The sequence below is a fragment of the Amia ocellicauda genome, chromosome 5, assembly GCF_036373705.1.
Source record: "Amia ocellicauda isolate fAmiCal2 chromosome 5, fAmiCal2.hap1, whole genome shotgun sequence".
NCBI lineage: Eukaryota > Metazoa > Chordata > Actinopteri > Amiiformes > Amiidae > Amia > Amia ocellicauda.
The window spans coordinates 30,045,225-30,061,821 of record NC_089854.1 but is presented as its reverse complement, the minus strand read 5'-3'; the positions used below and the strand labels follow the sequence as shown (position 1 = coordinate 30,061,821).

At 37.7% G+C, this 16,597-nt stretch overlaps 2 protein-coding genes across 5 annotated transcripts in view; one reads left to right on the top strand and one right to left on the bottom strand.

Annotated features, from left to right (window-relative positions):
• The first annotated feature begins 474 nt into the window (after window positions 1–474).
• On the top strand, window positions 475–7,347 carry luc7l3 (LUC7-like 3 pre-mRNA splicing factor). Of its 2 annotated transcripts, none has more exons than XM_066704747.1 (11): window positions 475–711; window positions 1,517–1,583; window positions 1,785–1,824; window positions 1,918–2,062; window positions 2,554–2,628; window positions 2,873–2,977; window positions 3,225–3,386; window positions 3,748–4,100; window positions 4,486–4,646; window positions 4,928–5,124; window positions 6,758–7,347. In XM_066704747.1, exons 1-10 carry the CDS (start codon window positions 613–615, stop codon window positions 5,089–5,091), a joined length of 1,371 nt encoding a protein of 456 aa, XP_066560844.1. In that variant the 5' UTR covers window positions 475–612; the 3' UTR covers window positions 5,092–5,124; window positions 6,758–7,347. The 2 variants fall into 2 exon arrangements, with proteins under 2 accessions (XP_066560844.1, XP_066560843.1); XM_066704746.1 differs by having other exon boundaries at window positions 477–711; window positions 2,551–2,628.
• Window positions 7,348–7,813: 466 nt separating this feature from the next.
• abcc3 (ATP-binding cassette, sub-family C (CFTR/MRP), member 3) overlaps window positions 7,814–16,597 on the bottom strand; it is a 68,985-nt gene continuing 60,201 nt past the window's right edge. For all 3 annotated transcript variants that reach the window (XM_066704744.1, XM_066704743.1, XM_066704745.1), the window contains 8 exons: window positions 11,976–12,175; window positions 11,573–11,699; window positions 10,898–10,999; window positions 10,193–10,339; window positions 9,485–9,643; window positions 9,123–9,289; window positions 8,532–8,726; window positions 7,814–8,256 (listed from right to left, as the gene is read on the bottom strand). In XM_066704744.1, coding sequence (XP_066560841.1) covers window positions 8,148–8,256; window positions 8,532–8,726; window positions 9,123–9,289; window positions 9,485–9,643; window positions 10,193–10,339; window positions 10,898–10,999; window positions 11,573–11,699; window positions 11,976–12,175 — 1,206 coding nt within the window. In that variant the 3' untranslated portion in view covers window positions 7,814–8,147. The remainder of the gene's footprint in view (window positions 8,257–8,531; window positions 8,727–9,122; window positions 9,290–9,484; window positions 9,644–10,192; window positions 10,340–10,897; window positions 11,000–11,572; window positions 11,700–11,975; window positions 12,176–16,597) is intronic.

Below are 16,597 nucleotides of genomic sequence, written 5' to 3'. Positions count from 1 at the left end.
CCAGCGTTTCGTGGATAATTAATGCAGTGAAAATCTAGTAACTGGGGGAAAAGGGTTCAATTCAATGTCATTTGTCAGCTTCACAAAAGTAAATGCATTTTGTAAAGACCGGGTTTTAAAATAATAATACAATTAGTACATTACAACTCAAAACATGGTTATTTAGATTTCGAAATGGAGATTAGTTATAGTATACTAGTTATAGTAATTCAGTTAAGACTCGTATCATTGTCTGTAGTGGCCCAGAATAAAATAACACGTTTTTTTTTTAATAATTATTATAAAAGGGTTGCAACCTTACAATGTTCTTAAAACATGACACACATGGAGATATGGTATGATGTGTGTGACTGTATTATATGTCCAGGTCCTCCACGGCAGGAGTCGCTCCGCCACTGACTTCCAGGCCTCGGCGAGGATCGTGTTTCTGCCCCCCAGTGCGCCGAGGTCGCGGGGTGTTGTGGGTAATCGCGGTTTGGCTTGTGTCATCCGCCATTTTGTTGCTAAAACAGGAGCAGGGCAGAGCTGCAGGAGGAATCAACTGAGGGAAAGCGAGCCATAGAGGGAGGAAGAAAGAAGAGAGAAGAGAAGAGAAAAACCACCAGAAGCAAAATGATGTCCGCCGCCCAGTTACTGGACGAGCTAATGGGCCGGGATAGGAACTTAGCGCCGGACGAGAAACGTAGTAACGTACGCTGGGATCATGAGACGGTGAGGTTTTTTATATTTAATTCAAACGACAGGGTCCCAAGACAGGGCTGACGCGAGGGCCGGCGGGGTGTAGGGGACGTCCGAGAAAACATGTGGTGAACCCCGCACTGCTGGAAACAAAAAAGATGAACCAAAGCAAAAGGCGTTATATGAACCGGGCTGGCGTTACAAGTTGTGTTTCTGCAGCGGAGCAGCGGGCAAACTTCCCCGGCTGTTCTGTTGCTAATGGGTTGTCCTTCCTGTGCAGCTGGGTCTGGGAAGGAGGGAAGCATGGCATCTATTGTTAATACCGTTAAACACTGCAATAATGAGCAGGGCTCGTCTTTTGTTGAGATTTGGATGTGTAGTGTTTAGGTTCAAACTGCACACGAAAATACTATACTTTTACGTGTGTTTAACGGTCAATCTTCAGTATTGATTTGGCGTTACACGAGCTAATACTAGGCCGCTTCCTGTTTACCACGCATTGCCAGCAAGCATGAGTTATGAAGTCTAACTTGTCTATTCGTAATGTGATGTATAAATGAATTAAGGTGGTGGTGGGGGTGGGGGTACTAGCTTTCTTTAATGTTCAATCAGTTTATTTATATTTGTTCTTCACTCTTTGTCTTGATTATTTCAAATTACATGCTGCACAAAAAAACTCGACGTTGACATTCAAGTTAGTGATCCAAAGCTTAATGTCCGGATGATCCAGTTTTAATCACACCACTATGAAATATTGTTCAAATAATGTTTGTGATTTCCTTTTTAGTGTTTCGCCATTGCTTATCATTCTGGTTTGTTTTTGCCATTTATTTTATAGGTTTGCAAATACTATCTCTGTGGGTTTTGCCCAGCGGAATTATTTACAAATACTCGATCTGACTTGGGTGAGTTCTCATTTTTGTCAACATGATGGATGTTAATTGCAGATTGTATAGATCAAATATTGCAAGCTGTATACTGTGAAGTGCTTGTACTTGATTTATACAGGATTGTTTGTGTTATAAGTGATCATAAGTTGTGTAACCCTGGTTTTGTCTTAACTTACTGCTGTCAAAGTTGTTGAACATCTTATTTTTCCTGTATAGGTCCGTGTGAAAAAATTCATGATGAGAACCTGAGGAAACAGTAAGTATGTTTTCATGTGGCTATTGTATTTAGGGCTGTTGTATTCGCATGTCACCCTTGTATGTGTACTTCAACTGGTCCGCTGTCTTACAGGTATGAGAAGAGTTCACGTTTCATGAAAGAGGGGTACGAGAGAGACTTCCTTCGGTATTTACAGAGTCTGCTGGCGGAAGTGGAGCGAAGAATCCGCAGAGGACATGCCAGACTGGCACTGTCTCAGGCCCAGCAGAACGCCGGCGTGAGTTTCATCTGCAGCGGATTTGCAATGCAAAACAAAACTTGTGTATTTGTGTTGTGTGAATATATTGAGTTTTGGTTTGCTGTGCAATACAACATAGTTTAATGATACATGCTGCCTTAAAGATTATCTGGCATTTATCTGAAAGGGATTTTAAACAATAAAATCAGTTATACAGACATGTAAATGGATTTACATAGTGTTGGCTGTTGTATGCCTAACTTAAGTAGCCACTTCTATAAACTGTTATGGTTTTATAACCTTAATAGGAAGGCATGGGAAAGTAGTGATTTATAAGTCCCTACAGTTTTTGCAACATTTGTATCCACTGAGGTTTGCTTAACGTTCTTTCCATGTGTACATCTTTGCTTTTTTCCTAAGCCTCGCTAAAGTTTAGCAGCCAAAATTGATTACTGCAGCTATCATTTACGTTGACCACATTAGTTTGAGTTATATATTTATATTTTCCTTTTCTTACATTTTTTTAGCAGGCACCTGGACCATCGGGAAAGAATGAGGAGAAAATTCAAGTCTTGACAGAAAAAATAGAAGAACTTGTCCTTCAGGTATGACTTTTTCTGCATTTGGTATCAATGCACAAGTTTTGAAAATAAGCAAATTTAAATTGAAGAATCTGCTTTTCTGAAATAGTAGTGGCTCTTGAATAATACCTGTTGTAATGTACGTCTTTTTAATTTTACCAATAGAAATTGTGATGGATTTCTTGATGCGACAGCCGAGTTCTGCAACCACTGATTTTAATACAAATAATGTCGGCACTCTCATAATTACGTTTTTGTCCTCTTGCAGATAGAGGAGCTGGGCTCGGAGGGGAAGGTGGAGGAGGCCCAGGGGATGATGAAGCTTGTTGAGCAGTTAAAAGATGAACGAGAACTGCTTCGCTCTACAACTTCTGTAAGTGTCAGGGTGCAGTGTCCTTTGTAACACTGTAAAATACTGTATTGTTGCTTTAAGTGGAAGTTTTAGCCCACAATAATTTGTGGTGGTGAGTTAGTTTTGACCTTAGCCCAAGATTCAATTTGTCTGACCCTGATTCCAAGAGCCAATTCACCAGTGGGGGGGTTTATCTGTCAAATGCATCAACATTTTGTACTTGTGCCTTAGTCTTTTGGAATCTGAATGTATTTAGTTTTCGTTTCAGACTATTGAAAGCTTTGCAGCTCAGGAGAAGCAGATGGAAGTGTGTGAGGTGTGCGGTGCATTCCTCATCGTGGGAGACGCCCAGTCTAGGGTGGACGATCATCTCATGGGGAAGCAGCACATGGGCTATGCTAAAATCAAATCGACTGTGGAAGAGTTGAAGGTAGGTGTCGCAAGTTACTAGTTTAACATCCTGTGCAATGGGTATGGGGCCTTTGCTTATGCTTCACTTCCATCCAACAATCCGCTAGCCCCCACCCCTCCTGCTTGACATATCGTCAGTGGCAGCACCGTGCTTGTATTTAAACATTTATATACCACAGTGGGTTGTTTTTTTACTTGTTTTTTTCTGCATTTGTTTAGCCAAGCAGCACTGATTTTTGATGTTACTTATTTAAATAAATAATTGAATACATCAAGGGTGCAGAGGATTACTGAATATTTACAGACTGTCACCTAATTAAATGAATGATAGTGAAGTAGGGTAATGGTACGCCATTAATCATTTGAATTCCTCACATCAGGAGAAGCTCCGAAGGCGTTCCGAAGATCCAGAGCGTGATGACCGAGGAAGGAAGGAGAGAGAAGACCGGGAACGCGAGAGAGAGGAGAGGGAGAAGCGGAGGAAGAAGGAGGAGGAAGAAAAGGAGAAGGAGAAAGAGAGAGAGAAAGAGAAGGAACGAGAGAAAGAGAGAGAAAAGGAGAAGGAAAGGGAGAGGGAGCGAGAGAGGGAGAGGGAGCGGGAGAGAGACCGGGACAGGCGTCGTCGCAGTCACTCGCGCAGCAGGCACTCGAGCAGAACCTCTGAGAGGAGACGCAGCCGTTCCAGGGACCGCAAAAGGTCCAGGAGCAAGGAGCGGGAGAGGAAGCGAAGCAGGTAAGTGTGCTCTGTGCCAACAGGTTTCTGCCCTGATCAAAGGAAGCAAGTAGACTCGCTGAAAAACAGAAAGCTTTCTCTGGGTGTCAAAGCACTTAAGTGGGAAATCAAAATGGAACTTCAAATTTATCAAGCAGACTTGACGTTTATATCTTCAAAGACTGAAGCCGAAAGCCTTTTAGAATCGAGTCATTTCTGTGCCTCTGTATATTGTCGGTGATGTGACGCATAATTTATTTGCTTTGGACTCTTACTCATTTTCCTAAAGGGTAGGCTTCATCAAAAGCATTGGGATCTAAAACGCTTTCTCTGATTTTGAAAAGACAACACTGATTTTAGTTTTTTTTTTTTTTTTTTTTCCATTTTGGGGTTTCCTTCCCCCTAGGAGCAGGGACCGCGAGCGCCGCAGGAGCAGGGATCGCTCCGAGAGGAAACACCGCTCCCGCAGCCGAGAGAGGAGGCGGTCCAGGAGTGCGGAACGCAAATCGCACAAGCACAGGAGCAGGAGCCGGGAGAAGGAGCGAGACAGGAGGTCTAAAGACAAAGGTAATACTGCAGTATTCAGAGCGTACTCTTCCCAGAACTCCTGTTCATTTAAAAGAAGCAACCAGGAGCTTGAATGAATGAATGAATGCATGTAAAAATCATTTGAGATGGGAATTGTTACTATGTATTGTATAGGTTGTTTTTTTTTGGTTAACACTTCACGATACATAGTATTTTGTATTGGCCTTTCAAGACTTTTTGTTTGCTCTCAAAATTGAGAGATTAGCAACCTCTCGCCATACTTGCAAAGTATCCCATGTAGGAATTTTTCTCTCCATCAGATCGGAAGGACTCGGATGAGAAGAAGAGCAGCAAGAAATCCAGCTGTGACGAAAAGCCGAGTGAAGCCGGCAAGGCTGAGCAAATGGAAGTCGATGCTCCAAAGCCTGAGATCAACGGCACAAGTGAAGACCTACAATCTGAAGGTGACACTCAGTCCAATTAAAACTGATCTGATAGGACCTCAGATCAGGCCGAGGTAAGTGCAAACTCTCGGCGTGGGTTAGGTCTTTTCCTTTTCCCTTTCCTTTTTTGTTTTATTTTTGATTTTTTCGTTCTCAATAGTGCAGCGTAAGTATGCACGGAAGAAGATGGAACTAGACCGATGAGAAGAAATAGAAAAAAACAAACCCAGAAGGGAAGGCCAGTGTAGTCCTGCAAAACATGTTGGAGGTACTTTATTTTGTATCGGCTATCTTGTAACGGTTCTTTAAAAGGACATTCCCAAAAATAAAATTATATACATGGGGGAAAAAAAAAGAATTACTTCTGTGCCTCTGCCTGTACTGTAGCTCAACCTAATTGTTTATTAAACTACATCACTTACGAACACTTATCAGTTAATTACTTTTCCCCCTATATATATATATATATATATATATATATATATATATATATATAGATATATACATACATACATACATACATACATAATCTTCTCATAAACCATTTACTGTTATAGACCGTTTTTTTGTTTTTGTTTTTTTTTCCCCGTTTTTTCTCCCCCCTGTCTCTATTAACTTCCTGAGGCACATGTGAAGGATTTTTTTTGTTTGTTTGTGAATACAGTCTGCTAGTCTTGTAAATGCCAAGGATGTTTGTAGTTTTTTGCTTGATTGCCTTGCATTCTAATGCAGTTTGTTCTGAAACTCGAGAGCCGATAGCATTGGGATGATGGAAGTGTAGGGTTTTATGAATTATTGCAGCTGACTTCCATACCTCACACAGCGTTGGTGTTGTGAGCGACCCATGAAAAGCCAAATTAAAAATCAAGGATACTGTCAATCTGTCCAGGTACTCACCCCAGGTACTCCTTTCTCTACCCACATCAATGTTTGAATGCTGTTGCCTGTGAACTTCTTAAGCTTGCTGTTGTGTATTTTGTTTACTAGAATTTTTAAAGGTCTTTATTTTTCCTTTTCTGTGTACTTTCTCGTTAATTCATTATCACCATACAAAAAAAGTGTGTGTGTATATTTATATATTCATGCTGTGTGTGAATATATATGTATATTCCACTGACACTTGGCCTTCTTTGTCTAAATCTATCTATATTTAGGAAAGGGAAGTCAAGTATTAGTGAAATAAAGATTGAATGAGAAAATGGAGAAAAGTAGCCCTGATACAATTTAAACTGCTGTAATATTTTTCTGCACATTTTCTGTTGCAGTTAAGCTACTTCTGCCAATAATTATTAGTTTCCACACTGTGTGTGTGTGTGTATTTATATAAAAACTGAAGCTGCTGAAATAATGTACACTTTTGGGGGCAGGGGATAATAGGGTGACTATAGGATTAACTCAATCCTGTACACTGGTCAACTATCTCACCTGTTGAGAATTGGGAAAAGTGTTGAAAAGGAGTTAATGCTTATAATTGAAATGGTTCAAATGCCTATAACTTTTAGCCGACTAAGTTCTTATAAACAAAATGGCCAACACCCCCTCCCTATCCCACCCCACAACAGAGTAAAAAGTGGTGGCATTTCATTGGAAGAGGGTATGAATAATGTGCAGTGTTGAGAGGAGTACCCATTTATCCTTTATGTGCTTTCTTGCAGTATGTTTTCTGTGTCCTAATTGTGTGGTTTCTAAACATTTTGTGCATATCAGGGGCAGCGGAGAAGTCTGGGAGGAAGACCTGAAGACTACCTTTCCTGCACTTGCGATACTGCTGCTTAAAACAAGGTGAACGAGAGCTGTAGTGGCCTAGAAACATACAAACAAAAAATGTAAAATAGAATTCAGTTGCCATTTTTAAGCTCATTTTCAGGACTGGTCACATACTTTAAATGATTTGCTACAGTCCCATGCTCCAACACATACCATCAAGTAAATTTGCTATTCAGTTGTGTAATTTGTTTACATGTATTTAGTAACGAACAATTCAAGAATAAAAAATACTTGTACATGTGGCTTGTTCAGTTTGTAACTTCAGGTTCTACTTTACACTTTTTTTTTTCTTTTTGAGATCACAGTCTGTGGATACATTTGTAGTTTTGGATGGAAACTTGTAACGGTTTCCCCGCTTAATCCCCCAAACCCCCCCCCCGTTCCTTTTCATGTTAGGTAAATTGCAAAAGGCTTTTGGATCACTTCTAGTTTTTGAGAAGTGAATGCATTTTTCTTTCAATTTGTTCAGATTTTAAGAAAAACCTGTATATTTTTGTGTTGATTATGAATAATAAAAATAAGTACAACCATTTGTTTGTTCTATTTCCCTTCTGCCTAAAAGCAGTTTAGAGAAACATAAGTTAAATAAAGGGAATCTGACAACAGTGTCTGCAGGGAGATACACGGCAGCATCTGAGGTAAGGCAGCTATGAGGAGAGATGCCATTTTATGTTAAATTGCAGACGTCCTGTTATGCCTTAGAATTGTATTCTCTTATGTACCCCCAGTGGGCTTTTTTTTTTTTTTTGTCAGTGTCAAATGACAAAACTGTTGACTTTCGCCATTTGTAGGTAGGACTGGTACAATGTCAATGTAATTCTTACTATTCCTGTTATTAAGTAAGGTTGAAATCTCTCGCATGTGGCCTCTATAGGGACACTTTAAATTCCTATGTAAACTTTGCTGAATTACTGTTCTCACAAATTTTCTAGTATTGCAAACCATATTGGAGTTAAGTAGACTGTAATGTTACAATACAGTACATGAAAAAAAGACCCTTCTTTAAAAAGTTTATTAAAGATTTGCACAGTAAAAAAACGACTTTAGTTTAATTTAGGTAATCTTCATAGTATTCAAGTTTTTACATGTTTGGTTTGCAAATATTAATCTCGCACTCAGTTCAACAATTGTCCCTAAAGAGAGAACAACTTAAATACAGTACAAAAATAGTTCAGCTTGTAATGAACTTGGTGCATTATGCCCCTGTAATTACAGAAGCCCACGGTGTCCAAACCCTGGGCCAGGATAATGCTCTGTATACAAATGCCACATTCACTTCCATGTCTTCTCCTGTGTGTAAGGCACTCTTGTGTGTAGTCAACTCATGGATTTATGCCAGTCCGGCATCTTTGGCCATGCCATAAAATATACCTTTCTTTGCAATAAGGTTTGTTGGTGTATCGAATTCTGCTATTTGTCCCTTGTCCAATACGAGGACCCTGTTGGAAACAGAAGAAAATCAGCTGCAATTAAACCGTTTGGAGAAAAAGACGGCAATTGCAATGGAAATCGGTAATTATAGACAATCCCTAAATGTAATATTTTGGGAACACTTGAGTGCTGTTGTGTGCTTCAGATTTCTATACTCCCTTCCGTTAGTGTTCAGCTTTCATAAATTGCAGTAGATACTGATTCAATCCTTGATGTGGAAAAACTTAAACAAAACAAGGTTAGGTTCTGGAGTTCTCTGTCCCAATTTTACAAGAAATGTTACCTTGTGTAGTCCATTATTGTGTTGAGCCTGTGTGCAATCGTGAAGACTGTACAGTCCTCAAACTGCGTTCTGATGGTAGACTGGATCAGGTCATCTGTCTCCAGGTCTATGGCAGCTGTGGCTTCATCCAGAATAAGGATTCTGGTTTTCCTCAAAAGAGCTCTTGCTAAACACACAAGCTGTCTCTGGCCGACACTTAACACAGACAAAAACAGGTCACGCATTACTGCACCTGGAGATTTTGTTTTCCCATGCAAGTTGTTTGACCAGGTAAAATTGCTGTGCTGATCTAACCAATCCATCTGCAATGTGTTTCTTCTTTAAGTGGAATAAAATTATAACCTGTGCTTGGAAAAGAACTACTGGACAAAAGCATTTTTTCTTTAAGAGTCCCTGAATGTTTTTATTGTTTTGCTTTGATTAAACAAATATGGATAATCATGAACTTTAATGGATATCTAGATTTCATGAATAACCCAACTAGTAATCATGAGAAACTGCATGATTTTGTAAAACTGAATATGGATTATGGTGCATTCTGCATAAACTGGAAAGGATAGGGCTGTTTTTAGTTATTTAAATTTTTTGTACCTGAGATTTTCTCCACCTTCCGAACATTCATGGGCGAGTTTCAGTGGCTGACTGCTGACAAACTTATCCAAATGGGACAGCTGTAGAGACTTCCATATCTCTTCATCAGTGTATTTTTCAAATGGGTCGAGGTTCATACGCAGAGTACCAGAAAACAGGACAGGATCCTACATTGATGAATAGAAAGATAGAAATTGGGTAACCCACTGCAGACTTAATTTCTGCACAGCACCCAAGGTTAAGGCATGCATTTAAAAGCTGTGACTGTGCACTTTGCTAATCCAGATGTTTACATTAAAAATAAAGATAAATGTCATGCTAAAAACAAGGCTCTAAATGAAAAAGCTGGACAGGGAGTGCACCTGAGGAATGATGGTGAGTTTGGATCGCAGGTCATGAAGCCCGATCTCAGAGATCTTCACCCCATCGATGGTGATCTCTCCCCCTGCTGCCTCCAGGATCCTGAACAGACACAGAGTCATGGAGGACTTGCCCGCTCCTGTCCTTCCCACGATGCCAATCTGCCCCAAAAACATGCAGATTATATTATAAATCACAGCATGAAGCCATAATTTGTTTACAGATGATAATAATAAATCTTTATTTCCCAATTTGTCCTTCTTAACACAAATAACTCCGTAGTCACCTATATTATTTTTATACAAAATGTTAAATCCTAGATTAAATTCAGACTACATATTAAATCTTAGTTCTGCTGTCAAATATAATTTCCCAAGAGATTGGTGAGTGAAAGGCAGCATTTTGTGTCTGTACAGACAACATTATAATTAAAAAGCCTTTCTATGGTCTCATTTGATAGACTGAAGCTCTTCAAGCTGCTACTGCTGGTATGTCCAGAATGTGTCCTGAACCCCTTAATAACTAAGACAAAAGATGTAGTGTGGGCTATGATTGTATATAAAGATATAAATTAATAGGCTATCTGTAAAACCTAATAGGCAATAGGTTATACAATTTACAAATAAATAAAAAAAACTGATGAATATAGAATCAGCTGTGTATAGTGTCTTCAGTTAACAAATGATTTTAGTGGTCCCCAAAAGACTGACCTTTTCCCCTCCTTTCACGCTCAGAGTGAGGTTCTTCAGCACCAGGTCCAGCCCCTTCCTGTAGCGCACGCTGTAGTTGTGGAACTCCACGTTGCCCAGGGCAGGCCACTCTGGAGGGGGCTTTTTGTCCTCTATGTCCCAGGGGGCCTGGACACACAGTGATCTCCACATTAACACACACAACCCCAACTTGCTCTGTTGAACTCACAATGTTTATGACAAAATACAGCATCCCCCTCTGTAATTTACACTCACTGCCTTACAGTAACATTTCCTCAGCCTTTACCTTAAAAATCCTAGCATTAGAAAGGAGTGATCCAAACTAATCAGGTGGGTCAACATTTGTTGGATTTAAAATCTGCATTCATTGTTTTTCCAGTGTGCACAACTGAACATCTGAAAGTATATACAGCTCTGGAAACAATTAAGAGACCACTGCAAAATGATCAGTTTCTCTGGTTTTACTATTTACAAGTATGTGTTTGGGTAAAATGAACATTTGTTTTATTCTATAAACTACTGACAACATTTCTCCCAAATTCCTAATAAAAATATGAATGTAATGGAATGGCTGCCATACATGTAGAGATGCTGATTTCTCTTAATTTTTTCTAGAGCTCTATACTACTACTGTGACCACCTCTCGCTGTGTCATCATCTGAACCTCATGCACCAGAAAGCCTGTAGATTGTTGGAACAGCCTACCTCCATCTCAGTCTCTGAGTACTCCTTCACTCTCTCCACAGCCACGATGTTGCTCTCCAGGTCCGATGTCATTCTCACCATCCAGTTCAAAGACATGGTGACCTAAGCAACATTGGAGCCATGGTTATACAAGCACACTGAAAACTATAGGGTTACACTGATTGGGGTTTTAAACACTTATTCAGTTGCATGCACACACAAAAATAAACAATAGGTTTGTATTCTTTACAAGGAAAGGATTGCAAAAAACCTCATGAAAACAGATAAATGCTTCCCATTCATTATGATAACCAATTCCTTAAGTTATTTATGCAGATATGCTGTGAAAACTAATCCTATGTTTAAAGTGAGATCTTAGCAGCTACCACAAATACACAGCACTAAACAGGGCTTGAAACTGTAAGTAATATCTTGTGACCATAGACATTAGAGTGTAGCCAGAAATGCATATAGCCTGAAGATTAAAGAAGTCCGGCATACAGCCAGACCCTGAGTTCATATAAACAGTGAGGTCTGTGACATTCAACAATAAACTACTGAACAGATGTGGAAGCAAATTATAAAAAAATGTTATCTGGTGTACCTGGCAATCATACAAAACACTTACAATGCAAAATATTTTAGCACACCCAAGGGCAGGTTCTATTTATGTACATATGGATAAAGGATACCAACCTGCAAGGCATAGGAGACAGAGAGACCAACTAAGCCCGGACTTAGGCTCTCTCTCCCAATCACTGCGAACACCGCAGCGAAAAGCACAATGCAGTTGCCTATGAATTCAATTCGGATTCCTAGCCATCTACAAGGAGAAAAGGTTTACAATGCGGTGAATTCAGGGTAATAAAATCCTTAACAAAGATGAACACTATCTGTACTAAGAAAATATAAAACAAATATCATAAGCTGACCGATGCCATATGTCATTTTGTGGTTATAAACAGTCCTAGGCTTTAAAAGGGGTAAATAATTTTCTCCTCAAAGAATAAGACAACAATTTCCAACACTATTTGTTATCTAGTACTCTGAGGATAAATGTAACTTGTACTGTTTTCCAAAATTCAGATGCATTACCTACCTGTTAGCAACAATACCAGGGTAGTAACTTTTCTGGTTCTCATCCACTTTTCCATCATTGATGAGAACAAAGTCCTTATGGCGGTTATACGCACGGATCACACTTGTGCCCGTGACAGTTTCTGAAAAGTGGGAGTATATGGGAGACCTACTGATGGACTCGAGGCGTTTAAGCTGTCGAGATGTGGCCACATAAAACCTCTACAGTGGGAATAAATAAATACAAAAGTTTAAAAGCTTATAATAATCCAGGGGGAATTCATTAAACAAAGGGGTTGATTCAGAAAACATTTCAATACATTGCCTCATATAATTTTATAAACAATCTCCAGTTTTAATACAGTACTTTTTAAAATTTTATAGCATTTTAAGATTTTTTTTCTTTAACCCACAAAAAACAGACTTGGGAAAAATTGTATTTCAAGCATTACATTAGGGTTCTAATACAATAATTAGGCAAGGTGTAGATGCAACTGACACCACTAATGAATTCAAACTGTCATGCAGGCTTTGCACTGTGACAAATGTTTTGTGAATCTGACCCACCAGTATTTACAGTTAACCATCAAATGAATATACTCATAAACATCCAAAAATGTTAAATCGTATTATACATTTTAAATGAATCAATAATAATAATAATAATAATAATAATAATAATAATCATCATCATCATCATCATAATAAAGAATACAAATGCTATCATAATGTTGTAGTACATGGTTTGGCTTAATGACATTTATTCGTTTGCCTTGTGTTTTAACAATCTGCTAAATTTGAGGATTACAATTCTCTTTTAAGCTGTTTCAGCAACTTTATTTCCTTGATGGCAGCAACCCAGATCAACCCAATATATACTAAATTATACAGGGCAGCAGTGTGGAGTAGTGGTTAGGGCTCTGGACTCTGGAGAAAACTGCTGTTGTGCCCTTGAGCAAGGTACTGTACCTAGATTGCTCCAGTAAAAACCCAGCTTAATAAATGGGTTATTTTATGTAAATATTCTAAGTCACCCTGGATAAGGCTGTCTGCTAAGACATATATTATATTAATATTTGGGTGGTAAAATTGTTGGAAATTGAGCATGCTGCTAAAACACATAGTAACTTTTCATAATACAGTCCTTTCAAACAGGAAACATGCAACAAAGCAGTTATGGGTTTTAAGCAGACGTGCAAATAAATCAGCCATTGCAAGAAACCCAGAGGTAATTAATTAAAATTAGAATTGGAATATAGGAAGATCATAGTTGCAGTTAATTGATTTTTAGAGCATAGATTTTGCCTGAGAAGAATAATGATAATCTTTGAAAGGTTATAGAATCCCGGACAACCATTACAACTGCCATATCACAACACTGTCAGTAACTTGTGTAACTCCTGGTGTGTGGAATGGAAGATAAGCACGAGCTTTCTTGCTGAACCCTGAATTATGCAATGCCATAATTTTCTGCTGGGGACTAACTGAAGACACAGGCTAGGAATACAAAATTAAGTTTATTAACAGGTAGCATTAGTCAGAGTGAAAAAAAAAATCATAAACACGCTTCTTATAATAGGAATCGGACTTGGGAATTCCAATTGAAGGAAGAAAATGAATTCTGAAGTTTAGAAAGCTTCCATTCCCAGTTAAACCACTTGTTTTGAGAACACAACATGCATTGGCTGTGTCAGGTGTTGTTTTAAAATGTCAGCCTGGTTACAGAATTACAGCTTCAGTCTCATCAAACTAGTAAATCTAATAGAGGCAAATTGTATTTTTTATCAATACAAATTGATTATGCTAATTATACATGAATAAATACATTACATAAAAATAAACCCACCTCTCATCTAAAACCATCCCTTGGCAACTTCCATCAATTAATTTATATCATATAATGACATTAAGCGGATCAATCACTTTGCCATCTCCAACTCGCAAACTTTCCAAACAGCAGCAAGTACAATCTATATTATCTAAAATGTTGTACTCCAATCCCTTTAATTCATGCAAACTCAGAATGCTTTATAAAATACACAGTTAAAGAAAGTTAAAGAAAAAATACAATCAACTGGTGGCCAGTTAAAAATAAATAAATCATCTCCCTCCATTTAAGCAGAAGCTCAGTTCATTAATTTGTCATAAGCACACATGTCATAAGCATACACATGCTTAGATGGGAACTCTTGATACTTAGTAAGGATTTTTCTTTTTAAATAGGGTGTTCTAGAACTTCAAATATATCACTGTGCAGACTGGCTGGATACAAATCTTGTACAGGTTGTACACTGCATTGTACAATAGGGCACACAATTTATTATCAAAAACGTTTCTGTCCTGTTTTACAGTAAGAGTGCCACATTTAAAAAGCATATTTATTCAAAATGGGTACGATGACAAACACCTTAAGTTCCAAAATTAAAACTGCAGGTTAGCTGAAGGCCTAACCACTAATATCTCTGTTCTCTGAAGTGTGGGAGGGAAATACATACCCCTGTAAAAACAGGAAACAATAGCCTTTAGCAATGAGACATCCAGTTGCTGTGGATTTCATCAACAGGAAAGCATTTCCCTTGTTATTGAATACTCACACAATTGCTTTTTTTATTTAGTTTAGGGCAGAACCATTTTAAAGCAAAAAAACAAAAACAAGAGAACACTATTAGCACTATTTTGATATACTTTACAAATCTCACAATCTAAGAAAGATCTGTCAATAGGTTTTTGTAATGCTAAAACGTGTGGGAGTAATGGGTTTAATTGAAGTCATATCTTTACTTTGAAATCCTTATAAGAAAGATTGATGAATGTAAAACTGCCCAATGGATATTCTGTAATTCTAATTCCTGATGAGAAATTATCTCGGTTTGATTTTACAACAAACCAGTGTCTTCAATCTTAGATTTCTAATGGGTCTGTGGCATACAAAATAAAAATATTAACTCTCAAGAAATTACCACTGATACTATATACCTTCAGCTATAATAAATGCTTTACACAACAAACACGTATGCAGTTCGATTTAATGTTGAAATGTCTGGAACCACACAGTCTATGCCAAGGTCTATAATCAAGGCCTCATCATGTGATTTCCACATTTTATTTGGAATTGCCTGTGCCAGGCTTCCTTTCAATGGGTCAGAACAATGAAAACCATTTTGTTTCTTTACGGTCAACAGAGATCTTGTAAATCAATCCAAATCTTTGAGATTACTTTTAAGTGATCATAATAAGTTAAATCCGCAATGAAAATAGAACAGCGAATTCCCTAAGTTTGTTCTTTGAAAGATTGGTACTTTTGTACTGCATAGCACAGTAATACATAACTTAGTATTAGACATCTTAAACTCTAAAATAGAGTATCTTAAGTTTCTTAACACAAACACTTAACACTTTCTGCAAGGTTTGTATTCCACTACAGTACACAACAAACTAAAACCTTTCCCAACCTGTTCAAATAATAAAACTAATGGATTTCTTTTTAACTTCATTTTTTACAACTGCAATCAAGCTTATTTCACATGAAAGAAGAGATCCTAGATCCTGAGTCTTAGTGATTCTGAACATCTAGTTAAATAGGTTTCTCCAGTAATTTACTGACTGCAGCTGCATTCTGGATATACTCTGTGTTGTTAAATTTAAAATATGGTTAAGAACAAACACCCCCCCATCAAAAGGTCATTTTCTTCCTCACAAGAAAAAAAAATATATCTATATATATCTTTTTTTTTGTGAGTCTTTTTGAGTCTGAATAATGAGTCTTTATTTATCTCATTCATTTCATACATGTACGAGATAAATAAAGACTCATTATTTTTCCCACAAGGAAGCAGTGAAGAGTGTTTCTTATGAGGGTCATACTGGAATTCCTACTGATATTTACAGCAACTGGTAAGGAATTACAATTTTTTGGTTTAGTTTTTTTATGATGAAGAAAAAAAAAAATCACACACTGAATAATTCCATGTAACTGCCTTCATAAGTCCAAAAGTCAAAAGCAAAATAGTTTTAAACTTAAATCTCACAGTTCTAACTCGCAGTAGAGGCACAGGAGACAAGATTAATATATAATGGTAGGTCAGTAATGAATTTCAACACAAGTTCCTGATTTTTTGAGTGAAACAATGAGGGCAATAATTGTAACGCCTATATTATAATGACTGCTCTGCTGTACAGTGTTGGTCAACCCAGTTACTATTATACCAGACAGGGTCCCATAACATTCCCAAGATATTAGTAAATTATTAAATCTGAGAAGAGCGGTTACATAGAAGAATGAATGGTAATGCCATTTAAGAAAAAGAAAAAAGAACAAAGGGTTAATGATTATAGTATTGTCCCTGGATTGATTAGATTATACTGACAAAAAGCTGTTATTTATAAAATCAACCTGACTATATGAATTAATATAAAATAAAAAATAACTTAAACCCACACTTCCATAGCTTTATCAAAGACAAAGACTGCTGTTCTTTATTTTCAACCTGAAGTTTTCTTATCATTACAATTTCTATTCTAAAAGTTTTTTGTTTTAGTTTTTAAGAATCATTAGGCTTTGTGGTGTTTTAATGTGCTTATTACAAATTTGAAATGCATTACCTTAATTTTGAATTATTGCTGTTCGTAAAGGTGATTTTAAAA

Coding starts and splice junctions, on each gene's coding strand:
- luc7l3 (XM_066704746.1), top strand. CDS start 613: ATGATGTCCGCCGCCCAGTTACTGGACGAGCTAATGGGCCGGGATAGG. Junction 1,825..1,917: donor GATGAGAACCTGAGGAAACA/GTAAGTATGTTT, acceptor GCTGTCTTACAG/GTATGAGAAGAGTTCACGTT. Junction 2,629..2,872: donor TAGAAGAACTTGTCCTTCAG/GTATGACTTTTT, acceptor GTCCTCTTGCAG/ATAGAGGAGCTGGGCTCGGA.